Genomic DNA, 26,041 nt, shown 5'->3' with positions numbered 1-26,041 from the left:
GTCAGACAGGCAGTATCACTTTCTTACATTTATTTGAACACAAAATGGCATAGAGAATCCATTCAGCCAAAATGTCTACTTCAGCTTCTTCTTGGGGCGAAGATTGTTGGTGTGTCCACACTTCTTCTTGCGGCAGTTGACAGCACGGGGGTGCAGACGGGCATAGCACCTGCAAAACAAGTGGTCAGGGGACAACTATAAGAATGTCTCCTGAACCAAATTGAAACACCAAAAATATGCATTTCTGGTGCTAACAAATGTAATAAGTGTGCCAAAGACAATTCCACAACAATTTCTAAATTTGAGGAGGGCAGGTATTTCACTGAGATTAGCCAACATCCAAAGCCAGTAAAACAGATCTTAAACTGACCCACAGATGCTGAATCTTGCCATTTCAGCCCATGTTTTCAGAATTTAATCAAAACACCCTGCTACTAAATTACAGTACACTTCCATTTTATTTTAAATCCATGTAGCTAATTACTTTAATTCAAAGAAATACTTTTTTTCAACCTGCTTGTGGTGCCATTACTTCACAGTAAATCACAGCAGTATTGTACACACTTGAATTAAGTTTTAAAAAAAATAGATTGCTTGGTGATTTTCAAGACTTACTTGCGGCAGATCATCTTGTCACAGTTGTATTTCTGGGCCAGCTGTCTGAGAGAAGGCTCAATGATGCCACCGCGCAGACGCAGAACCAGATGCAGAGTGGATTCTGGTGGGCAATTCAAAAATGTCAATCTCAAGCTCAGTCACATCCATAAACGGCACAAAAGAAAACCTTCTCAACCAGAGCATTTGACAATAACCAGGTGCATTGTACGCGCTAACAGTTCTTGGTCATTTTGGGTTTTGACCAACTTATTGCTTGTGTAAGGTTAACTGTGACTATTGACACATCTGGCCTCGATTTAAATAAACTGTTACCTTTCTGGATGTTGTAGTCAGACAGTGTGCGTCCATCCTCAAGCTGTTTGCCAGCGAAGATCAGACGCTGCTGATCAGGGGGAATTCCTGCAAACACAACACTTATCAACCAAGCTGCATTTAACATTTGATCATGAACATTCAATAACAAAAAAAGGCAGAGATGCCAAGTTCCTTAAATGAAATTAAGTAGCATCCGGTCTGAATGCAGTGCCTGAAATAGAGTAACGTCATACCTTTAGACTTAATCTACTAGCTTGCTCTAAATTAAGTTCAACCACAACTTTGCAAAAATAGTAAACCTGAAGGTAAGAAAAGGCTTTCAAAGACATTTTTCTAACCTCAAAGAGTAGCGGCAAGTGTCTAGTTTAACTATCAAGACTTGTTAAGACTGAAGTTAAAAGCGACTGCTCACCTTCCTTGTCCTGGATCTTTGCCTTGACATTTTCGATAGTGTCGCTGGGCTCAACCTCAAGGGTGATGGTCTTCCCCGTCAACGTCTTCACGAAGATCTGCATGTTTGCAGGCTGCGATAGAGGGAAACTGTCGTTAGCTGAGTCCAGACGTTCACATGACGTTAGCTAACTGGCTAACCACGAAACTGCATCTTTCACACCAAGTCAGCGACACACAGACCCGTCATTCACATTCATTAGGATACAAAATAGTAATGCCTTCACTTTGCTCAACTATTAAAATAATCGTGAGAGGTTACGCTAGCTTTTGATCAGCAGCCACCGACGTGTTAGCTAATGTTAGCAGCAGAGTGGACGTGACGCGAGGCCTCGCCACATGCGCACCGTTAGCGTGGCGCTAAATCACAGCTTTCTCTATTTTCTGCCTTCGAACCAGGCCCACAATGCTCAGTACACATTTGCTGTCGATATACGACGAATACTATATTCTCTTAACCGCATTCAAACATTCAAATGTCACTATAGATCGATAAATAACTGCGGGACAAAACGTGTACCCACCCGGCCGCTAGCTGAGCCTCAACGAAAAGAGAGCGGAAAAGGCTGACGCTGACATACGTCACTTCCTCTCCATGAGTCTTTCCATGGGAATAAAATCATGTTGAATTTTTAAAAATGGGTACCAAATGTATTATTTAGAAACTTACAACTTATTTATCCACATTTCATGTAAAAATGTAAAAATATCTAAAATGTTAAAATATTGTTATTCTTATTCGATTTTTCTATATATATTCCAAAATTGTATTCTACAAAAATATTTGAAACAACGCATACGTGTCTAGTTAAACAGCTTAAAGATTGAGAAACAGTGTTTCGTTGAATTTTGAGGGCCTGTCAACGTCATCATGGAGGTTTCCATGGTGAGGCATTGTGGCATTTTTCACATGCTGCATGATAGATAGCTTAACCAAAGAGTTACAGTAATTTAAGGGGCACACTGGTGGTATCCAATAACTGCAGTGATTTAAAAAAAACTTGATGCCAGCTCGTCCTGTAGGCAAAGACTTCCTCCTGTCTACCAACATCCATCTTTCTGGACAGGAACAATCCAGAGGAATTTTTAACACGTTTCCAGGGGGACTTCCAGCCCATGTCTTCCAAGAAGGCAGAGCCGTTATGAGCGCCCACCCCAGTTCAGGTGGACCACAAGGACTTGAGGTAGATCAAGGAGTAGCTTACCTCACAGATAGTGTCCTACCACCATCACACATTGCCACAGATTACTCGTACCCCACGCTGGACTGCGCTTTACACCAATTTCAAGATGCAAACAGACCCTGGAGAGGTGGCTTTCCTCACCACACCGTCACAGAAATTAGGGCCCCAGCCCTTCCAGACCCCTCTCCCTCTCATACGACAAACAGAGGGCATCAAGAAGATCCCACATTTGGAAGAACTCCGAGAAAGCACCTACAAAGCCTCCTTCACCCCACACCGCCACCGTCCTGTTGTAAAAGCCACGGCTAAACATCTAGGTGAGTGACAATTTAATTTAATTCTGATTATATCTGCATTTCAAAAAAAAAAGGTTAATTCAGTACTAAGCCTTAAATGATTGATGTGATTCCAGAAAAGTGTTAGCCTCACAAGATCATTGACTCGAATCTGTGTGGCGGTTCAGCAGAATGTAATTTTTAATTTTCTCTGTAGCAGCGGGTTGTTCCTCATTCATATGGGCCAGGAACTGTAACAAACCCTTCCAGACACAGGTAACACAGCAGTAACACAGCAGTGGATATTGGGCATGAGCTTTCATGATCAAAGAAGGTGTTTTTTTTAATCCAACCAGACACTCCATAGCTTGAATGAAAACCTGCAGACTCTCAAGGGAAACTGTTGCCACATGAGTGAGCACTAACCCGGATTTCAACGTTGATTTCTGGTTGAAAACGCGTTGAAATTGGGTCTGAACGTTTCAGACCTCTTTTCAACCGGCTAAATTACGGTTACAATATCAACGTGTCACAAAACACCAATTTCTTTTAAAATATTGATGATTTGTTCAGTTGTAGGTTGAAAGAGACGCGTTTTCGTGCAAGGCCGAGATCCTCCTTGTGGCACTGGCACCGCAGTGACTAGTCAGTGGCACTTCAGCGGCAAGCGTCAGTCAGGCGTCAGTCAGGTGCCACAACTGTGGCAAGCGAGTGACACTCGTTCTGCACCCGTCAATAAGCTGCCGAGCTGAGCCACATTTCCTGAGAACACCCATTGTTGTTGCGATAGGTCAGCTGCCATAAATCAGTTTTCTCATCATACTAGATTCTAATTAACTGGAGAAAAAACTTGTTTTCTAACACGTACTGTAAATTGTAAACCCCTGAATATAAACAGCACCCATTGAAATCGGATGGGAAATGTAACTCAGTAACGGTCCGAATAAGTCAATCTATTTAGCTGGCTTAAAACGTTATGCCTGTGAGCAACCAGGTTCAACTTTTACTTTATTGAAATAGTTCCGCCATCAACGTCATGATTTAGGCCGTTTTGAAATAAAAATACAATCTTTACTGATTATTAGGCCTACTTTAATAGTCAAAAATTATCAACTGCAATAATCAATAACTAATACGTTTTTCACTTTTTTTTGTTTGTTTTTCACTTTTTCGTGACATCCAAGCATCTACAGAGTGCCAAATCACCCTGACAAGTGGTTATGCCTAAATGTTTAAATATTTTTTTTTTTTAAATATGTAATATTTTCACTCTTCCTCTGCTTATATGTAGGTGTCATTATGTGCCACAAGCTGCCAGTGCCAACAGTTGTCACAGGAGTGTCACCAGTAGTCAGAGGAGTGTGCCCCCCTGGTCCGTGTACGTTTTGATAGTCTGTTTTATGGATTTTTTGTTTGTTCTTTTCAAGAGCGACGCAAAGTAAGACAGGTAGTCCGGAAGTAAAAAAATGTCAAAATAAAAGTCAAGGCAATAGAATGACCGTATGCAAGTCAACTGTTAGTCTATGGTGCACGAAGACGTGATTTCAACGCATTTAATGTGTCATATAAAACGTCGTAAATATGGAACTATAGACTGTGTGCTGTCAACAAGAAGTTCCCAGGACATCGTAATGGGAGCAGAGCACATTCTGTCTGTTCATGTAAAATACGTGTGTTTACTGCTGGAACACGCATGCGTAGGGACTGAGCTATGCTTTGAATGCACCGTCTCTGCACGGCCAGGACTTGAGGAGCGAAGTGAACGAGCTGATGGAATAAACGAGACCTCACGCTAACGACATACTCTTTAAGTACTTGGACTACTTTATTCCAATATTGCAAACCGAAATATCATTACCATACCATTAATATCATGTTATGCTCACCATGCGGGCGAGGCTGCTAGCTTGTAGCGTTAGCATGCTAGCTAGTAGCGTTAGCAGCATGTGTTAGTTGGAGACTCTTTATGGACTGTCGCTGTAGCCCAACGTTATAACATAGTTTGTAGGACATTTCACATGTGCAATACACGACGGACAGCGACTGGGGCTGTACACCGTTTAAATGTGGAGGACGTGAGTAGAAATAAGAAGACGGTCAAAACATTGTTTGTTTGGCTTACAGCAATATACGAACAGTATACAGTAGTGTAATATCTATGGAGCTAAATCCAGATCAAAAGTTGTGATCATTTGAAAAAATAATTTGAACCTGAAAGTTCAAGTTATGGTCTTGAACATTGAAAAATACAGCGATGTATTCAAAATAAAAATAAGTGAATGAAACGTTTTTTTGGGTTGCATATAATTTTGATTCAGTTCTGGAATTTTTTTGAATACATTTATTTTTTTCATTTTTCACTCATATATATTTTTGATATTTCAGGTCTTGTATTTTTCAGTTTCAGATTTTATATTTTCAGATTCAATTTTTTTTTTTCGGTTTCAAATCTTTTTTTCACTTTCAGATCGGTTTTTTTCAGTTCAGACTTTTGACCCTTTTCTAGCGTGGGGGCGTGGCTTCAACTGAGAGGGACGTGTCATCATGTGTGACAGCATCACAAAGAAGGCTAAGGACCTTCCTCAACAACGTTGCCTTCAGGTAATGTGAGCACCACGAGAATTATGATTGAACACTTTCTATACACCATATTCACGTGAATGCAGTGGGGATAAACTGTGAGCGCCAGCTATCCTGAAGGAAACTCAGTAGAAGCTGGCTCAATTTGTGGCAGCGGCAGCTAGTAGAGGCACTTCCTGTGGCAAGCTCAGCTGCCGCGGCAAGTTGTGGCAGCTGCCACTGTTTGCCACTGTTCGTGGCAGCTGCCACTGTTTGTGAGAGGTGCCACCAAGTCTTGGCAGCTGCCGCAACTTGCTGCAGCAGCTGAGCTTACCACAGGAAGTGCCTCTACTAGCTGCCGCTGCCACGATTTGAGCTTGCCCTTTCTCAGGAAACTTCGGAGGGAACCAGCTACTGGTTCGATTGGTCTTTCGCCCCTATACCCAGGTCGGACGACCGATTTGCACGTCAGGACTGCTATGAGCTTCCACCAGAGTTTCCTCTGGCTTCGCCCTGCCCAGGCATAGTTCACCATCTTTCGGGTCCTATCGCACAAACTCACGCTCCACCCCCTCGACGGTGCGGGCGAGACGGGCCGGTGGTGCGACCCGACCACACAGGGCCGGGATCCCACCTCACCCGCCACGCTGGCCCTCACTTTCATTGCGCCACGGGGTTTGCAGTTGCTTCACCCTGTGATTCGCGCGTGCGCTAGACTCCTTGGTCCATGTTTCATGACGGGTCGGGTGGGTTGCCGACATCGCCACAGACCCCTGGCGCCTTTTACTTGAGCCGATCCCCGCCCTGGCGACGCGGTTGGGGTGGACTGTCCTCAGTGCGACAGTCTCATATGAGAAGTGGCTTATAGATCTCCGGCAATATGTTTGTGAATGTGTGACGAATCTGGCGACAGAGGCAGACAACAGCTGCTGCGCATGGAAGGGAAACCTGTAGGGACGTAACACCGGGACCCGTCCCTCCCCGCAGGGAGAGCGGGCACAGCGAGCACTTAGTCCACGGCCCCGGAAAGCGGCGAGGTCTTGGTGAGGAGCGCTGAAAAGCACCTTCGCCCCGAGCCTTTCCAATCCGACCTAGTGCCTAGTGCCGGGGTCGCAGCGCACCGGCACGGAGGATATGCGCCTGGCGAGGTTATAGCGGTCCTGATGTGCAAATCGGTCGTCCAACCTGAGTATAGGGGCGAAAGACCAATCGAATCAGTAGCTGGTTCCCTCCGAAGTTTCCTTCAGGATAGCTGACGCTCACAGTTTTTCCCCACTGCATTCACGTGAATATGGTGTATAGAAAGTGTTCAATCATAATTCTCGTGGTGCCCACGTTACCTGAAGGCAATGTTGTTGAGGAAGGTCCTTAGCCTTCTTTGTGATGCTGTCACTCATGATGACACGTCCCTCTCAGTTGAACCCACGCCCCCACGCTAAATCAGGGTCAAAAGTCTGAACTGAAAAAAACGATCTGAAAGTGAAAAAAAGATTTGAAACTGAAAAAAAAAAAATTGGAATTATATTCAACCCCCCAAAAAAATTCATTCACTTATTTTTATTTTGAATACATCGCTGTATTTTTCAATGTTCAAGACCATAACTTGAACTTTCAGGTTCAAATAATTTTTTCAAATGATGACAACTTTTGACCTGGATTTAGCTCCATAATTATCCAGGTCAACATCTTTCCGTTGAAAAGATGTTCAAAACTGGTCTAAAAGTGAGAATGTTTTTCTAATACTCGTTTTATTTACAGATGTCCGCCTTGAAAATATAGCAGACCTTCTGAAACCGGCTCCTGTGTGGCTTTGACAACGACATTAAAGAAGAAAAGGGAGATTATGGTTGTATATAAATAAAGATTGTTTATATTTATATTGTGCTTAATAAATAGAAATGAACTGTTACCTGTGTCACTTGGTCTTTGTCCTGTACGTGGAAACTGTTGATGTGTTACTATGAGTAAGTATTTAATTGCTACATATTGAACTGTGAGCATTTCGACATTGAAAATACGGTGACGTTTAAAAGTGGTTCAAAAGTGAACGTTTTTTTCGCTGACTATTTGAAGACTTTGATTAAACGTTCACTTTTAAACCAGATTTCAACGGGATTTGCAATTTTAGCTTTCAACTGATGAATGTGGATATGGTTTCTTAGTAAATCTCTAAAATTATGATATATTATTAGCACACATGTAGAGGATGAAATTTAGTAATGTAAATCCCATTGAAATCTGGTCTAGCCATGAAGTTTAATCAACGTCTATGAATAGTCAGTGAAAAAACTTTCACTTTTGAACCAATTCTGAACGTCTTTTCAATGGTGGCCGTAGACGTCTTTTAAACATCTTTTCAACAGAATAATGCTCGCTGGGTGATTTTAAAAGTCACAGTGAAAAAAAGAAATTCTTACAATAGTGTCCACTGGAAGTCATTTTAACCTCCGCTTGAGCTCAGATGTAATGCAGAATCCTGTCTGTTTACTCTTTTGATCAAATGAGCTGCAGACACATTAGCACACCTTTATTGAAAACATCATCACCTCTCGATTTAATCAATCTGTACTTAAGTATATAGTTGCCATTTTCTCTGACTGAGGTGTTGAACACTCAGCACACAGCTGTGTGCATGCTAAGGGAAGATACACTATGACCAAACCGTGACTGTTGTTCACATTGTCTTTCTTCGGCACTCAGTGGTTCTGGGTGATCCTGTGAAGATTGTAGAGAGAGAGACAACGCTGCGTCATTTAGCTGGTCCGCTGCCTGCAGGTCTGCAGCCGTTCTGCCTCACTGGAAAAACTCCCGTCACATCACTGTTATAAACAAACAGTTGTCAAACTGTAGAAAAAAACATGGCTATAGGGCCTGGTGTCATCCTTTAGATCTCTGTTCAGACCTCTCTAGGTTTCACTGCATGCTTTGATGTGATGCCAGAGGTTTGAGGCATCTTGCATGCTAAAATTGATATTTGACTGAATCAAAAGCCTCAAAAACAACCATTCCAGAATTAGAATTGTCACTCTTTTAAAGCTCACATTAACTGGTGTTGAGTTTATCCCCACATAATTATAATAAAAAAAGCATTATCTGATATGTTTTTTGGATACAGGCCAACTGTGGTGAAGGAGCGTTTGAAGATCAATTTTTAACATTACAACTTCAACTCATGGTCGACAGCATCCAGAGAAGACTTTTGCCACCACAAGCTGGGTGACTGTTTTCTGTGTTAATGACATGTTTTTGCCATAGGTTTTCATTCTTGCAAACTGACGATTCAGATCTATTACTTTAATTTCCCATGGTGAAGACGTCTTGATTGCATTAAGTAATGACACAAGCTGCTTAGAGCCTTCAAGTACTAAGAGGTCCCCAAATGGGCAAAGAACAAAAGTAGAATCCTTTTTTAAATGCATTTGAACTCACTTGGTACTGTTTACTATATGTGAGGAAACTGTTCAAAGCAGATATTTTTTTGTGCTAACTGTAATGAACAGTGTAATACATTCTAAATCAATCAAACCAAGACGACACAATATTGAGGTACATATGAAAGGCTACTGTATCAATCCATTTTAGTTATCCTGCCTGGATTTGGTTTATATCCAAGCAGATCCAGTCGTTTTGATCAAGAGCAACCGCAATTCCAGTTCCTTACCCGAGGGGGACACCGATAAGAAGCGCAACAAAGAGAGGATGTCGTTCACCACCAACAGAATCTCCTTCTCTGATGTGAGATAAGAGATCTTCTGCATAGTCATTTCTTTCTGTATTTATAATAGTATTGGTTCATATATTGCTTTAAACATAAAAGTGAACATTTTTAACTTCAGTTTAATTTATGATCCTCCCAGCGGAACCACTCAGTGGGTCCAGTGTGTTTGCTCGATTTTGACCTGATAACCAAGAGCCATGAACAGTTTGGCCCACCCCGTGTGTCGAACCTGTACTACTCAACCATGGCCAAAGAACACTACTGCAAACAGGATAGATAGTCGGCCACACCAGATGTCCAGCAACACACTGGGTTAATCATAGAGCAACAGCAGGTTTCCTCTGGTTCATCAGCACTTCAGCACCACCCACAGGGAAGACCTCTGATCTTGCAGCGTCCTGGCAACAGCCAGTTCTTCACTCATTTTGTAATAAACTGACTGAGAAAAAACACGTGGTCACTTTCTCTTGTGTTCTTGCTCAACTCCTGATAAATATTGAATATGAAGCATATTCCACATATTTGACATGCTCTGAATTTCTTCCCTCTGAGTTTGTGTTTCTGAAAATGTAGACACAAATAATATGCAGTTTAACATTGAAGGTCACCAATAATGTAATGCTACAAAGACCAACTTGTGCTCAAATGGCAGCAGTTCTGAATTTTGTATACAAATATACAGTTCTCTGACCATGAACTTTTCTTAATAATATGCAAAGAAATCATAGTATTGGTTACATCAGGCCTCATCATGTGACTGGTTATTGGGCCTCAAAGTCAATTGAGAATTCCAATGAGAAACAAGGAGTAACAGAGATATGAAAATTAGTTATTTCAAGTCATTTTCCTACATGTCCCAGAATTCTCTTCACCAACCCCAACAAAAGAGGTGTGGTGTAGTTATATTATATTCACATGAAGAACTTTAACCCTGATCCTATTTCAGCTCATCAGAACGAATAACACCTTTAAATTTCAAGCATGCATCAACTAAAGCCACTCTGTCATATCATATCATCCCTCAGTGTTGTGTCTTTCACTGAACTGCATAAGAATGCTAATCTTATTGAGCTGATAAATGAATTACTATTGACCAAGAACAGTACAGGGGCCATCAGAGTGTGAAATATTGAAGCAATGTGCAAGTTCAGCTTTAGCAGTTAGGTGGCTTAAACATAAACCTCAGACTCGCCTGTCACACTTAGGCCAGGAAGAAAAGTAGCCTCGGACTTGACTGTCCTGCTTCCACCCTGTTTACACTGTCAATGGAAACTGCTACGAAGGTTAGCGTCTGTGGCGCAGAAAGATTCTCATCCCCTCCTTCAAGCATGATTGACCACAAAACTCTGTAAAAACAATCTATGCTGTTGTAGGAATAACACAGCCTTGACCCTAAGATGCAGGCTCTACAGATAAAAAAAAAGTTGGCAGGCAAACTGAATCAGGAGTTCATCAACCTGGTGAAAGGCAGCAGTCCAGGTATGGGCTGCAGTGCCAGCTGGCCAACAAGCTCAGGTCCAAGGTATACAGCTGCAAGGACATTAAACTCCAGAATAGACTAGACAGCTCCTGTTTGATTTTGCCTGTTCTACCAAGAATCCTGCCAAATACAGATTCATTTTCAGCCAGATATGTTAATTTAGGACTATGGCATGTCTGAAAAAAACATAATAATATACATATTTCATGTTTTGTGCACCTGGTCATTTAAAAACACTAATGGCTGAGCAGATTGTTTCTGGATCACACTTATGACTTTGCATATTTGTACAATACTGTTATAAACTTTTGACCACAAGTCATGCAGAATTATTATCATATTACAGGGACAACATCTGATAAGAAATGCCTCAAAGGATGTTTATCTCTTACTGAATTCTCCAGTGTTTTTATTTTTGTATTGGTTTACTCCTGAAAAAGTTTGCAAATGAAAAGGTTTTGCAAAGACAACTGCTTCAGATACCATGTCATAAACAAGAGACATAGTGATCATGTGAGAGACTTTACATGCTGAGGCATATTATTAAAATAACAAAACAGAGGCACCATAAGGTTGTTCAGATGTCCTTTAAAATGTATTCTATATCAGTCCACATTTTTTTTTAAATCTTTTTCTTAGAAATTATCTTATCTCTTTTAATATCTCATCACAGACTAGTATTTTTTACAATAGAGAAGGAGAAAATATGATGTATCCGTTTTTAACTGAAAAAGACACACTGCCTTCAAAATAAAAGTATAATATCAAATTCGTCTTTACATCGGTACTTTCGACAATGGTGCACTTTTTTTGATATTCTGCTCACACACAGATCTACACGTAAACGATATTAAAAAAGAAGGGGTGAAGTCATAGACTGTATATAAGGGTGAAATAAGGTAAACACGCTTTAAATGTGAAAGGTATAGCCGGCAAAACTCCCCTCGTTATACCGTGCAGTCCCCCTTCTCTTAGAGGGCTCTCTCTCCTCAGTGTTAAAGTGGGCGGACGTGACTCACGCGTGCTCTTCATCATTGGTGTGAAACAGAGAGCTGCTGTGTTTCTGGGCGTTGAAACATGTCTCGTTTATAAAGGCTGGGCTTTAATTGAACAACCAAACGGAGTGAACGCTCGCAGTCTGGCTTTTCCGAACCGTAAACCTCGTCTTTTGAGAGGACCGCTACGTCTCCTAAGACCTGCCGGTGAGTTTTTAAAAGACATTTAAACGTCAGCTCGACGTTCACAACTGTATTCATAAAACGTGGTCACGGCTCTCAACGCTGATTGGCTGAGACCCGTTTTCATTTAGAAACATTCATGATAATCCATAAACTATAAAAATTACACTCAATAGTTGTCACAGAACTAAGAATCATGATGTCCGTTATTATTACAACATTTTTTACATATTGTTGACTGAAAGTAGATTTTCAGTTATTTACCTTATATGCTCTTATACGGAATTTGTTCCAATAATTGGCAAATGGTTTTATTTTCTTATGTATTGGTGACGTGATCAATTGTGTCTGCATATTAAAGAGGTTATTATAAACTGTAATACTCTAGTAACCATTTTGTTTAGTTAGTTAGTTAACTTTCTTATTTCAAGATCACAATCAAAGAGAAAACTGTAACAATTTGATATGTTCTATTATTGCACATGTCTAAAACGTGTTTAAAAACAGTTAGCAGTCTACACGGCAGTAGCTACTTGAAGGGTCTGTCTCTGGCATGTCTGGGACTCTAAGCAGAACCACCCAACCCAGCAAAAATTATCAATATGTTCCGTTTTATTGGAAGTGCACCTTTTTAAAATCAGTCACAAAACATTACATACTATTATTTAAAAAATGAATACAGGACTTCACATGTATAATGTGCTTGGTCTGTGGTCCCCTGGTGTCCACAGGAGCCCTAAATGCTTAAATCATTCATGTCTCCAGCTGGTTTTGGCTATTTGCAATGTGTTTTTTACAGCACCTGGAAACCACACACACCTGTACTAACATTTCTGTACACCATGAGTATTTGTTAGTGTCTCAGCCTTGTCAAACTGCTGAACTATCTTCACTTTTAGGAATGACGTTGAACTCCATTAAGTCTTTCAAGCTGGAGCTGGATGGTCCAGCTGATGCAGCGTTCACCGGAGGGGACGTGGTGTCCGGCCAGGTGGTCCTGGAGCTCCGGAGGGACACCAGGGTGCAGTCAATGAAGGTGCAGGGGAGAGGGGTGGCCACAGCCCACTGGCTGGAGAACCGTGGCATGAACTCTGTCTATAACGACTACAGCTCCAAGATCACGTACTTCAGGAAGCGACAGCATCTGATACGAGGTCAGTGGTTAATAAACTGTTGGCTATGACTATTTGTAAATACAGAACAGTGCCTTCATTTCTATAAAATTGGGGCATTTTATATATAATTTGTGCTGACCTTGTTGTAGTTTTTGTATTTTCTTTTGTCCGCTACTGTATCAGTGTAACATTATTGTAAGATATCATCCATCACTGTAGCTTTGCTGTGATATACATAGTAACTGTAAATCAGCATGTATTGCAGCTGGTTGATGTAAAAGTTCTCTCTCCAGTCTGAATAATGATATAAAACTGCTGATTTGCTCGTGCCAGCTGGTAGCCACTGTGTCTCGTAATCGCTGCGGTTTGCAAAATAGAGCCACCTGGGCCAAATGTGTTGCATCGAAACCCGGGAGAGAAGTCGACACTGGCTTGTCCAGATGCATCTGCCAGATAATCTAATCATAACATTAAACACAAATCAATTATTGCTGAGTCAAAATAAACACAACTGGTTTACTGATTGCTGTTTTGTTCAGGACATAACGCTGTAAAGTGTCAATTTCCCTCAGTGTGGAGGAGACAGGCAGAGAATGTAGGTCATAGTAACTGAGTAAGTAAACTGTAGACTGTGGTTAATGTTTCATTAGATGCTTTGTAAACAGTTTAGTTGGTTTGACTCCCCAGTCTAGTTGGACAGGTAAACACTGTATGAATGGATGCTAGTCAGAGTCTCAGATAAGAGCAGAATTAGTATTGTTGCTGCATTTGCAGAATACACATATAAGTGGCAATTAGTTGTTGTAATTAGTCTCTATGCTGCTGCAACAGATGTGTGTGCACTGTGGTTTAAGGTGCATTCGGCAGGTTTCCTATGTTGATATCTTGCCCACATTTCAGCCTAAATCATTCTCTGTGACCACAAAAAGGAAACCCATCTAAACCACTAACAACATTTTATTGTATTCATTACTTAGTATGAAATATTAAACGTGTCATTTGTTACCAGAGCTGAAATTACTATTTTCTGACTGCTACCTTTCTCAGACCAGCTTGAAAAAAACAAAAACAAAAAAACATTAACTTGATAATGATGAAGGGATGCAGAAAAGAAAGCAAAAATGTAAAAAAAAAAAAAGAATCTGTAAAAAGCAAATGTTTGGTATTTTTATTAACTGTTCATTAATAATTGGATCAATTGATTCTGTAATGCAGCTGGTAAACAAATACCCAAACAAATAAGATATGATAGAATTACATAAAGCCACTGAAAATACCCCAAATAACTCTGATAGTGTGTGTGTATGTATGTGTATATATATACAGTTGTGGTCAAAAGTTTACATACACTTGTAAAGAACATAATGTCATGGCTCTCTTGAGTTTCCAGTTATTTCTACAACTCTGATTTTTCTCTGATAGAGTGATTGGAACAGATACTTCTTTGTCACAAAATCATTCATGAAGTTAGGTTCTTTCATGACTTTATTATGGGTTAACAGAAAAAGTGACAAAATCTGCTGGGTCAAAAATATACATACAGCAACATGAATTAGCAATTTTGGTGACTTAGAAAGTTGTGTCAATGAAATGAGCTTCATAGCATGGCCTCTTAACTTCTTGTGAGTGATTATGAGTGACTACAGCTGGTGACTTCTCTGAGGCCATTTAAATAGGGCTCATTGGATACAAACGCCCACAAACGCTACAATGGGAAAGTCAAAGGAGCTCAGCATGGATCTGAAAAAGCAAATCATTGACTTGAACAAGTCAGGAAAGTCACTTGGAACCATTTCAAAGCAGCTGCAGGTCCCAAGAGCAACAGTGCAAACAATTGTTTGTAAGTATAAAGTGCATGGCACTGTTTTGTCACTGCCACGATCAGGAAGAAAACGCAAGCTATCACCTGCTGCTGAGAGAAAATTGGTCAGGAGGGTGAAGAGTCAACCGAGAACCACCAAAAAGCAGATCTGCCAAGAATTAGAAGCTGCTGGAACACAGGTGTCAGTGTCCACAGTCAAGCGTGTTTTGCATCTCCATGGACTGAGAGGCTGCCGTGCAAGAAGGAAGCCCTTGCTCCAAAAGCGGCACCTTAAGGCTCGACTGAAGTTTGCTGCTGATCACATGGACAAAGATAAGACCTTCTGGAGGAAAGTTCTGTGGTCAGACGAAACAAAAATCGAGCTGTTTGGCCACAATGCCCAGCAATATGTTTGGAGGAGAAAAGGTGAGGCCTTTAACCCCAAGAACACCATGCCTACCGTCAAGCACGGTGGTGGTAGTATTATGCTGTGGGGCTGTTTTGCTGCCAATGGAACTGGTGCTTTACAGAGAGTAAATGGGATAATGAAGAAGGAGGATTACCTTCAAATTCTTCAAGATAACCTAAAATCATCAGCCCGAAGGTTGGGTCTTGGCCGCAGTTGGGTGTTCCAACAGGACAATGACCCCAAACACACATCAAAAGTGGTAATGGAATGGCTAAATCAGGCTAGAATTAGGGTTTTAGAATGGCCTTCCCAAAGTCCTGACTTAAATCCCATTGAGAACATGTGGACAATGCTGAAGAAACAAGTCCATGTCAGAAAGCCATCAAATTTAACTGAACTGCACCAATTCTGTCAAGAGGAGTGGTCAAAGATTCAACAAGAAGCTTGCCAGAAGCTTGTGGATGGCTACCAAAAGCGCCTAATTGAAGTGAAAATGGCCAAGGGACATGTAACCAAATATTAGCACTGCTGTATGTATATTTTTGACCCAGCAGATTTGATCACTTTTTCTGTTAACCCATAATAAAGTCATGAAAGAACCAAACTTCAGGAATGTTTTTTGTGACAAAGAAGTATCTGTTCCAATCACTCTATCAGAGAAAAATCAGAGTTGTAGAAATAACGGGGAAACTCAAGAGAGCCATGACATTATGTTCTTTACAAGTGTATGTAAACTTTTGACCACAACTGTATATATATTTTATATATATATTGAATAAACTATGTATACATTTAAATAAAACCATCTAAACAAAATGGTACAGAAATATGCTTTTGTTATGGAAGAATAAAATGTTGAAATCACAAGTACTCTTTTTGCTTCTTCACCCAGAATATTTGCCAAATCCATGTAACTGATTCATAAAGGCACTGTACTCTTCTGTCAAATTACATACAATTTAGTTTTCTGGCTTGTGGACAATTACTACCAGTAGAGAGGCTCAGGTGCTGTCAGTACATGAGTGGTTTGACCTGTAAATGTCTCTCAGACCAACATTCTGTGTAGACCAAGAAATAACACACACTTCAGCCTTCTCATATACAACCTAAATCCTCTCAGGAACAGAATCTGTTTTAACGACCTCGGTGTGTTTGCATGTGCAAGTCATCGGGCAAAGCAGTAAATGTAACTGTTGTGTTTGATTCTGTTTACTTGGGACAAGAAGTACAGAGAAAGGGAAAGACAGAGGAGGAAGGGAGGAAGGGGTGGGAGCTGTTTGAAAAATGCAGGATGCATCGTCACGGCAATAACAAAAACAACACGTGGCTTCTCTTGAGCCCCATCCTCCTCCAACACACAGCCTGCTGCTGCTCTCCATACACTTTACACTATGGTGTTATTTTCATTTAATCTTTTTTAGCTTTTCATAAACAATCTTTTTAAAGCTGATTGTTTACTCCTTTTGAAGTCGGGAATGTATCCGAGAGTCAGTCCAGTTTCAGTTTGTTTGTTTTTAGGAGTTTCAGTTTTTTAGGATTTGGAAATTAAAAAAAGAAAAAGTTCATGCAAACACCAGTGAAGAATTAAACGTCGTCAAGCCCCTCTTTGCTCCCAAGTATAAAGTGATTTAATATTTGATCTACAATGTTGTAGACAATTTTTACTCCATTACTTAGTTTTCTTAAGTATTATCTTTGCTGCTGTAACAAACAAATTTCCCCCTGGGGATGAATAAAGTATCTCTCTCTCTCTCTCTCTCTCTCTCTCTCTCTCTCTCTCTCTCTCTCTCTCTCTCTCTCTCTCTCTCTCTCGTGCACTCAGCAGCCCTTTGGGTAAACAAAGAGAAATTCATGGGGATGAATATGTTTACTTCAGCGTGCAGCAGTGGTAACCTGCTTACAGTATGATAGGGGTTATCATACTGAGCGGGAGCATTTATCAGGCTCATCATTCTGTGCATAGGCCCACACGTTCACCTTATCAGGGCCGAGGCAGGGAGACCCGGTAGAGCGAGGCTGCTGCTGGTCACCAGCAGGTGGCGTGCTGGGCTATATTTTACTCTAGGTCACAACCTCCTGCATGTACTTTAAGCAAAAACCTCCCAAATATGACAGTTCTGAGTATGATAATATGAGTTCTGCTGCTGATTTCACTTTTTTTTTTTTGGACAAAGGAACTGATTATATCCAAGGAAAGATGCAAGAAACCTCCTTCTACTTTCTACTTTTATACGAACCGGCAAAGAGTAATTAAACAGTGAGGGGATACTTAGTTGGAAAACCCTCCAGAGGCCGACCTTTATTATTCTGTGAGCACCATGTACAACTTTTCCCAGATTCACACACATCTCCAGTCCAGTTCAGGCGACGTAAACACATCCTGGTAGTCCTGCAGCTGTGCACTCTGCCTCCACATTGCCAGTTGGTGGCACTGAAGAGCTAACTTCTTACTACCAGGGAACAAAGTAGTAAACAACTTTGTTTTTCTGGGACCAGACTTGCTTTTTGTTCTGTTTTGAATTGAATGAAAAGAGTAATGCTGTTTAAAAAAATTTTTTAATTGACTGCAGCAGATTTTGAAATCCATTCTACTCCGATTTGGTTTTGTTTGCAAATGTTGGAAGTTAATTTGATGTGTTAAGAAAAGGCTGCATATGTGCCATATAAGTTCATGCAAGTGGCCTAGTTGTTCACAAGTTTTTGTTTTTCGGAGACTTCTCTGTGTGGTATCCCTTTTATTATTAGAGGTAGTACAACTGCAGTTGTTTTTCATAAGGGGATATGGTTGCATGCTTTTATAGCTCTGTGGTTTTCATGTGTTCCCGGGCTGTGAAACAGTATGTTACAAAGCAACATGGAAGAAGTAGAGTAAACAGCATTTGGTACAGAGTGAAACTATTTCCCTCTGAGCTGTGCAGGGCAGATCTCTGCCAGACGGAGGCATGTTCAGTAAGTCTGTTTTCTTCTAAGAACCTGTAACCATCAATCACTAGCAGGCCCTGTTTTCCTCTATGCTGCCTCCACACCCAGTCTGCATGTTTATTATGCTGCCTTCAGGCTTGGTCCGGAAATATGAAGATGAGTGTTGCACACAAGTTACCTAACTAAGTTTTAAGTAGGACAGAGGCAGAAGGAATTTACTTGACACCGAAGTTGTCAAGATGTGATTCTCAAGTGGGCGGTTGTCATGCTACCCTGAGGCTGTAAACGTGTTTGTTTTGTCATTATAGTTGTTTTTTTTGGTAATGTTGACATCACACGGTTGTTCTGTTCTTAGACTTTGTCCGGACTTGTTCTAATTGTTTCTGTTGTCTCCTCCTACACCAAGAGGACAGCCTGTTTATATCTTATTATACAGTCTTTACAGTCTATGGTTGACATACAGGAACAAAGGTGGTTGCTGAAGGTTGATCAGTAAATGAAGGAAAACATATTTTTGCCCTTATGAAATCTTTGTTATAATGCTTAAAACAAAACAAAAACTCACCAAAAATCACATTTTGTAACAGTAGTGGTCTTGACCTGGATGCAGGTCTGGTTTTCAGCTGCAGCAGCTGATTTCACTTAACCCCCTCCCCGGTGTTTGAAAGTGTGTTTTATTATTGCAAACAGCTGCTGCCTGTTTGGTCAAAAGTATTCTACTTTTCCTTGTTCTTTCCCGATACGTTTTGTTGATATTGACCGAATAAAGTAGCCAAATGTCTTATTCACAAGTGCAGCACTGAGACGTCGGTGCCATGAAGGAGCACCTGAAGGCAGCATCAGCCTTCAACTCTCTCTCGAGGCCTTACATAATGCGTTAGGAAATCCCGCCCACTTTCTTAGACTGCAAATAGGGCTGCAGGCAGAAGGTGCTCTACAGTTTGAGCTTTCACCAAGTTAATAAAAGTCGTCTGCAGTTTGAGGATCCACTTCAGAAAACTTTAATACACTGCGGAACAAGAATAAAGGAATCGCTCACTTTGCGTTGGAGAGGATTTGCACAACCTGCAAAAATGATTTTCGACAAGTTGAAAAAGTTTGACATCGTCTTCGACTCTCCGGAGGTGGACTGTCCCCCGGTGTTCAGCAGCGGGGACGTGGTGTCCGGCCGGGTGGTGGTGGACCTGTCCGGGGAGAGTCGGCTGGACTCCCTGAAGCTCCACGCTGAGGGATTCGCTAAAGTGCACTGGACCGAGTCCCGGTCCGCCGGCTCCAGCACCGCATACACCCAGAACTACAGCGACGAGGTGGAGTACTTGAACCGGAGAGAGGTGCTGCTGCAGGCAGGTCAGTCCGCTCTGCAGGCGCTGTGATGGGGGAGACCACAGAGGGGGCATCCTGGCTGTTAACTAATGATTGAAACAATAGTGAAGGTGTTTATTTGGATGGGGACACTGGGTTGTTTGTCTGCAAACTGGCAATAGTGTTGTTTCATTATTTAGTATGAGAGTTAAACGGATCATGAGCAGAGTCCTTTTTTTCTGGTTGTATTGTCTGGTGCAGTCAAATTGTAACTTGTTTTTTAAGTGAGTTTTTGTCTCACGTCTGAGAATTTTTGTCGGCTTTGACTTGATACATAAAAAAAAGACTGGATCACCTAATACTCTTCGAATGAAGTCAAACTTTACTTGAAAAACATCACTTTATTAGGAGCCTTTTGAGAGATGATTTCTTTGTTGTGTGCTACTTCCCTAAATAAGTCAAACTGAGCATACAGATTCAGAAAATGCACCAAACAAGCACTCTGAGATCCGGTCATTCATTGACAAAGACATTTTTTTGAGGACTTTTTCTTATTTATTCATGTGAGAAGTTGTTGTTTGTCATAACTTAATATATAAGTATAAAAAAGCTGCTCCTACTATATAGGAAGAGATCAAAATATGTTTCAACAGCTGTCTTTGCACTCATTGTGAAAACATCTGTTAAACAAAAAAATAGTCCTGACATCAGACTTTTCCTCATTCGAAGAAGCTTCAGAGTTGTTTTTCTCCACAGAGATGTGGGAGAGGCTCAACTTTCTTCATTCATCGAGCACAGAGCTGTTTTGCTCTGAAATGTAGACAGGAAATTCACAGACAGGGCTTTGTCAGTTGTATGTTTCCGTGCAATGTTTAGTCTTACTGCTTGGTTTGTTTAAAAGAAAAACTCCTTACAAACAGCAAGACAAAAAAAAAAATCATAATGTTAAAGATTTCGGTGAAGTTTTTTTGCTGGTGTGAACACAAACTAACAAGAGAAAGCTAATAACAGCCCACTTGACCCATTAAGAGCATTACACAGCGACAGTATTGTTATTTTAATCAAGAAGGAGCTTCCAGCTAACAAAGGGACACTAAACACAGAGTCTGTTAAACGCAAACACGTGTTCCTGGATCTGTGCAGCAAGAAAGAGAGAAAAAAACAGAGCAGTTGAGACGGGCTATATAATACAGCTTGAGGAAAACATGTTCTCAGTCAGCACAATGGAGGAGGAACCGCCCCTCTGAGCAAGCACAGAAGCCATGTGATTGAAGAGAAAGACATTTCTATTTCAGCAAGAGTCAGATCTGTTCCTACTTTCTCACAAAGTCAACTCTTTTTACGGGGATTTCTAAAGAAATAGAATGTTTCGTTTTTTTTACTAGTTGTGTAACAGCACTTCTTTTCCTTATCAGATGAATTACTTTACTGCCATGCATACGTGTAGAATGTGACTCAACCTTACACACAATCAGATAATCAATCCCAATAAAGATTAAGAAACTTTAATTTTTTTATTTTGCTGTATTGGTTGTTTGTATCAGTGTTGTAATTCTGTATGTACACTTTATGACACAAACGGGGAGAAACTGTTCTTCTAGGAATTAAAGTTACACTCTTGAACTCAAATGACAAACCAGAGACAAAACAATAAGTAAATGAACTGTTACTTTAATTTTCATCTTTTTTTTTTTCTCCTCTCCTCAGATAATGGTGAAGTAACCGTCCTCCCTGCAGGCAGACATGAATTTCCATTTAGCTTCCAGCTGCCTGAGGAGACGCTGGTCACCTCCTTCGAGGGGAAACACGGCAGCATCCGTTACTGGGTCAAAGTTAAGCTACACAGGCCGTGGGCCACCGTCAGGAAGATCAAAAAGGAGTTTACAGTTATCGAGCCCATTGACATCAACACACCGACCTTACTGGTGAGTCTCAGCCCTCACATTTCATGATTGTGTGATCACACTCCTCATGACTTTCTGGGTGTTTTGAGCACTTACCTTATTTGATTTCATCATTCCCAGGCGCCACAGGCTGGAACGAAGGACAAGATGGCACGGGCATGGTACCGCAACTTTGGAGAGGTGTCTGTAACTGCAAAGATCGACCGCAAAGGCTACACACCAGGTGAGGGGCTAGCACCTAAAACAACTCCCTCTAAATACGCAGACTTTTTTGGCCAGATTAGAAGTGACTGCCATTTCTAACATACTTCCCTTCTCCCCAGGTGAGGTGATACCTGTCTTTGCGGAGTTCGACAACTCTACCTCCAGATCAGTTGTGCCCAAAGCCTACATCACTCAGACACAGACGTTCATTGCCCGCGGCACCATGAAGCAGAAGCGCGCGGTGGTGGGCACCCTGAGCGGTGATATTGTGGGAGCCAGATGCAGGGAGACGTGGCACGGTCGCGCCATCAAGATCCCACCTGTGGGTCCGTCCATCCTGCAGTGCCGCATCATCAAAGTGGAGTACATGCTTAAGGTGAGCTCAGTCAAAAGCTGCTTTATATCTTAGGAATTCAAACACTATATTCCCTCTTTTCATGCATGCATGCTGCTGCTGCACTTTACACAGATTTCCCTAAAATTGTTCCTCTTTTCCTTCCAATAGATTTGTGTTGATGTTCCTGGGACGTCCAAGCTGTGTCTGGAGCTGCCACTGGTCATAGGCACCATCCCCCTCCATCCCTTCGGCAGCCGGACCTCCAGCGTCAGCAGCCAATACAGTGTCAACCTGGAGTGGCTGCGCATGGCCATCCCCGAGCAGCCTGAGCGTAAGTGTCCTTTAATACCGCAGTGACTGACAAACAGAGATATGTAGGACACAAGCAAATCAGTAGCAAATGTGACAATCTTGTTCTTGATTGTCCTTGTTTAAAGCAAACATAGGATTGTGGAAAGTCTTTTCAGGCTAGGCAGATTAACACATGACCCTCAGAGTGAGCAAAGCAGTACAGACTCATTATTGTCTTTTTCACCATTTATATAATCTGTAGCTATTAATGTTCAAGGATGTTTGCACTCAAGGACCTGCAAAATAGCAAAACAAATGAATGAAGAAAACCATCTGCATACTGACTTTTATGATCACTGACTGCCAAAATCAGATGCCAACATGCATAAACAAAGATTTCGGTTCAGCAAAGATTAATGTTGGAGCAAATCAGTGTTTGTTAGTGCGAAAGGCAGCAAATGCTAAATGGGTTTGTAAGAGTTTTAACTACCGTGATGACTCAGCAGCTTAATGTTTGGACCTGTACTGTTCTGTTGAGTCAGACCAGAGGACTTATCCTGCCTTTTTCCCTGCAGCTCCTCCAGATTACAGCTCCGTAGTGACAGAGGAGGAGGCTGAGCAGCGTAACAATGCGGTGGTTCCGCAACCCGCCGAAGATCTGAGTGGGATCCTGGAGCGCCCCCTCATGGCATTCGTTCAAGAGTTTCGCTTCCGACCTCCGCCAGTGTACAGCGAGGTGAGTCACCAAAGGCTGGAAACAACACCTACCTATTTGTTGTTTTTATTGGCATGCAATATTTTTGAGTAGATGAATAGAACATCGCCAACTTCTTTCCTGTCAAAGCACTCTTGAGCTCACAGCTAAATTGTATAACTGTAGCTGCATGAAAACAAATCTGTGGGTGGAGGTTGAATGATGTTTTGATCGGACAAAGGCTGAATAATCTGCTTACTTAACCTTCATCTAATGTATCTTTTTTTCCTTTTGCTGCCTACAGGTTGACCCCAACCCTCAGCCCTTAAACATGAGACCTCGCTGCATGACGTGTTGAACCATGAGCCCCGCCTGAGAGTCAAGCAACTTAACTTAAAGAAACAAATCAAGAGATTTGTCTTCTCCTGGATTACTTCTCTCCAATAAATGGCCAGCTGGTTCCACATAGTGTTGTGGATAGGGACTGGAGCGCCATGGAGAGTTCAGGAGACGGAGCTCACAGGAACTGGATGTCAGTGGAGAAGCCGCCACCTGTCCATAAAGAAAAGTGGACTCTTTCCTGTTCTGTTACGAGGAAGGTAGCTTCTCCACATCAGTTCCTGTTCCACAAGTGATTTTTTTTGGCTCCTTTTTTATGAAGTGAGTTACAAATGTCTCCCAATCAACGATTCCCTCATGTGAAGTGAATTTTGAGATTTAAGGAGTTTAGGACATATTGGGGGTGAAAAGTCACTTGATATTTGTTAGGTGGAGAGTTGGAGTTGCACCTAGTGTTAAAAAAAAGCACTCTGGAGAAGCTGATATATCTTTAGAAGCACATTGTCATGATTGACTAGTGTAAAAAGGTGCAGTCTTAACTTTACAACTCTTCTTGTCCTGGCAACACCGTAGATTTTAACAACCTACATTGCTATGCATTGTGTGACTAAGCAGCAGTGTGCCTGCAATGATTTCTACTATTAAGCACATACTGTATCTGAAGGTGTGATGGTGGAGCAGACAAGTCAAGTAAGCAGATGTAGATGTATTTTATGCATGCCGGTCACAATATGTAAAAGGGAAAAATACGCATGCCATAATTATCTGCAGCTGAAGATTGCATGAGAGTTCCATGGAGCTGTTCTCTCATAGAGATAAATAGGGCTGAATGTATTTTGCAAAAGCTCTGAACAAAAATGGTTGCCTTGTATGTGGATGGATTCCGAGAGGTGTGTTAATGCAAGGCTTAAGGCACTGAAGATAGACGGCATATTGTTAGCTGTCAGATAGCTGTGATGGTTGATTCTAGCACAGTGATGAAATGGGATGAGCATTTTGGGTATAAAGCTGCACCAGCCCCTTAGATTAGCTCTCCCAGCTGCTAAACAAAAGGAGGAGGAGGAGGCGGAGGAGATGGAGACCTCTTGGCCACGTGGTCTTTAGCTTTTGATGGAAGCCAGATGCCTCAGTGCTGTGGGGCGCTTTGTGACGCTCCACCAGAACACAGTGCTCAGCAGTCAAGTCGAGCCTTAAGCTGGAGATGCCACTGAAGTGTATGGACAAAGAACATTCCAAAAACTCGAGGATTATGTTTTCTCCTCAACTTCCAAAAAGACTGTAAGAGTATGAAAGAAGACTTCCGGGTCAGCTGTGCGACTTAGGTGGCATGCACTGAAAAAAACAAATATATTTTTTATACAAATTGTAGATTCACAATCTTGCCAAAGTTTTGTAATCTTTTTTTCTAATAAAAAAAAATTGTCTTCAATGTTTCCTTCCAACTCTGACTTATTATGCTAGCTTATTATTTTGTTATCATGTTGCGTGCCAGTGAGTTGGTACATCATGTTCAACAATATGAGTCAAAACGATATCATTGCCAAGGGTAGGGTTAGCCAGAGAATCAAGCTACAATTAAAATGACAATGATTACAGACGGAGGTTTTGCACATGACAGCTCTAACATTGAGCGCTTGCGCAATCCTTTTTTTCTGGCTTCATCTCACCACTCGATCTGTCACATTGAGATCATTGAGTTCAATGTGAATTGTGTTAAGTGTCCTTGTACAGTTTGTACTTTGTTTACATGAATATTCAACAGGGATCCCAGTTATTTTTTGCCACATGTAAACACATGCAGCTCAGTTGAGTACAGTGTTACACTAAACTATAAACATGGCCAAAGGTCAAGCTGAAGAGATTCTCTGGGGTTTATTCAGTGACTCGTCTTAAAGTAGGACAGAGGCATGTTCAGTACAGTGCGGAGGAAGGATGAAAGTTTCAGTCAAAAGCTTTTAAACCTTGTGTTGGTGTCAATTATGCCAGAATGTCAGACTAAATTACTTTCAAATTAAATTAAATAACAATGCTGGTAATTGAATCCCCAAAATACCAGAAATGATGACGCTTCCAGCTCTACTTCAATGTGCGTCATTGTAAACTATACATCTTGAATTGTGAACTGTGAATCGGACAAAACAAATTATTTGATAGACTAAACAATAAATTAAGAAAATTCAGGATTTCGTCTTGACTCTCACCACAGCTCAGTCAGAGCAGCAAATACAGTGGTGTTAATGTATCTGTGTCTAGTCTCAACTAACCTGCATACACAAACATATTGAGCTGTGATACCTGACAGCAGTCTCTCAGTAGGAGTTGCAGTAGTGTGGCATCATCTCACTGCTGCTGTGATCAAAGCAATGACGAGACAAGAAAGAAGTGATTATAACACACCAGACTAACTGGTATATTCACATCTTTCTTTATGAATACTACAGGTTTAAACAGGTTTTTATCACTGTATTAAAAAAAGAGCTCTTCACCCACTAAAGTCACAGCTTTAAAACACTCAGTAAACCTGTAACAAGTGCAGAATCTCATCTTTTAAATGTTAATTAAGTCTTTACACCAAGTAGAAACTGAGTTATTGTTTATTGATATATTTTAATTATTAATTGACACAGGTAGGTACAAAACTGCCATAAGTTACCGACTTGACATGGTTACAGACCTTCAATACAAACAATAAAGCATTAAAAAGTTGACTTTAAAAACAGTTTAAACTGCCTTTATCATCCATAATACAGCCCACTTTACTTTAAATTCTCGAAACTTAAACCATAACACTAACATTGTCCTAATTAGCTTTCCTTTTCATGACATTTGGTTACTTAAATAAACCCTAAACCTCTTAATCTGACCAAAATTAAATTGAACATCCAGGCGTCCCAGTGACCTGACAATGACCCTGTGTGGTTTTTATAAAGGGACTTTTCCACCGAG

The 26,041-nt window shown here is 41.2% G+C and overlaps 2 protein-coding genes and 1 long non-coding RNA gene across 5 annotated transcripts; 2 read left to right on the top strand and 1 right to left on the bottom strand.

Annotated features, from left to right (window-relative positions):
* Window positions 1-15: 15 nt before the first annotated feature.
* On the bottom strand, window positions 16-1,977 carry uba52 (ubiquitin A-52 residue ribosomal protein fusion product 1). Its single transcript, XM_068734851.1, has 5 exons — window positions 1,908-1,977; window positions 1,346-1,457; window positions 931-1,017; window positions 616-718; window positions 16-169 (listed from the first exon to the last, which is right to left on the bottom strand). The coding sequence occupies exons 2-5, from the start codon at window positions 1,446-1,448 to the stop codon at window positions 76-78; spliced, it is 387 nt and encodes a 128-aa protein (XP_068590952.1). The 5' UTR covers window positions 1,449-1,457; window positions 1,908-1,977; the 3' UTR covers window positions 16-75.
* A 2,569-nt stretch (window positions 1,978-4,546) lies between these two features.
* On the top strand, window positions 4,547-7,310 carry LOC137890716 (uncharacterized). Of its 2 annotated transcripts, none has more exons than XR_011105306.1 (2): window positions 4,547-4,653; window positions 7,160-7,310. It is a non-coding gene; the product is annotated as an uncharacterized lncRNA (long non-coding RNA). The 2 variants fall into 2 exon arrangements; XR_011105305.1 differs by having other exon boundaries at window positions 4,547-4,917.
* Window positions 7,311-11,676: 4,366 nt separating this feature from the next.
* On the top strand, window positions 11,677-24,524 carry arrdc2 (arrestin domain containing 2). 2 transcript variants are annotated; one of them, XM_068734864.1, is made up of 8 exons: window positions 11,677-11,801; window positions 12,677-12,931; window positions 21,034-21,251; window positions 21,351-21,453; window positions 21,554-21,810; window positions 21,940-22,102; window positions 22,638-22,798; window positions 23,061-24,524. In XM_068734864.1, the coding sequence occupies exons 2-8, from the start codon at window positions 12,679-12,681 to the stop codon at window positions 23,112-23,114; spliced, it is 1,209 nt and encodes a 402-aa protein (XP_068590965.1). In that variant the 5' UTR covers window positions 11,677-11,801; window positions 12,677-12,678; the 3' UTR covers window positions 23,115-24,524. The 2 variants fall into 2 exon arrangements, with proteins under 2 accessions (XP_068590965.1, XP_068590964.1); XM_068734863.1 differs by lacking the exons at window positions 11,677-11,801; window positions 12,677-12,931 and adding an exon at window positions 18,957-19,371.
* The last annotated feature ends 1,517 nt before the right edge of the window (window positions 24,525-26,041 follow it).

The sequence above is a fragment of the Cebidichthys violaceus genome, unplaced genomic scaffold, assembly GCF_023349555.1.
Source record: "Cebidichthys violaceus isolate CVI_PGR_0920_01 unplaced genomic scaffold, fCebVio1.0.p SCAF_68, whole genome shotgun sequence".
NCBI classification, from domain to species: Eukaryota; Metazoa; Chordata; class Actinopteri; order Perciformes; family Stichaeidae; genus Cebidichthys; species Cebidichthys violaceus.
Note: the sequence above shows the minus strand (reverse complement) of the source record. Positions and strands in the feature narration are given on the sequence as shown.

Excerpts from the sequence above, each read along its gene's own strand:
- uba52 (XM_068734851.1), bottom strand. The coding sequence starts at position 1,448 with ATGCAGATCTTCGTGAAGACGTTGACGGGGAAGACCATCACCCTTGAG. Across the intron at positions 719-930 it reads TGACTACAACATCCAGAAAG|AATCCACTCTGCATCTGGTT; the intron begins GTAACAGTTTAT and ends ATTGCCCACCAG. Across the intron at positions 170-615 it reads GACAAGATGATCTGCCGCAA|GTGCTATGCCCGTCTGCACC; the intron begins GTAAGTCTTGAA and ends CTTGTTTTGCAG.
- arrdc2 (XM_068734863.1), top strand. The coding sequence starts at position 19,098 with ATGATTTTCGACAAGTTGAAAAAGTTTGACATCGTCTTCGACTCTCCG. Across the intron at positions 19,372-21,033 it reads AGAGGTGCTGCTGCAGGCAG|ATAATGGTGAAGTAACCGTC; the intron begins GTCAGTCCGCTC and ends TCCTCTCCTCAG. Across the intron at positions 21,252-21,350 it reads TCAACACACCGACCTTACTG|GCGCCACAGGCTGGAACGAA; the intron begins GTGAGTCTCAGC and ends CATCATTCCCAG.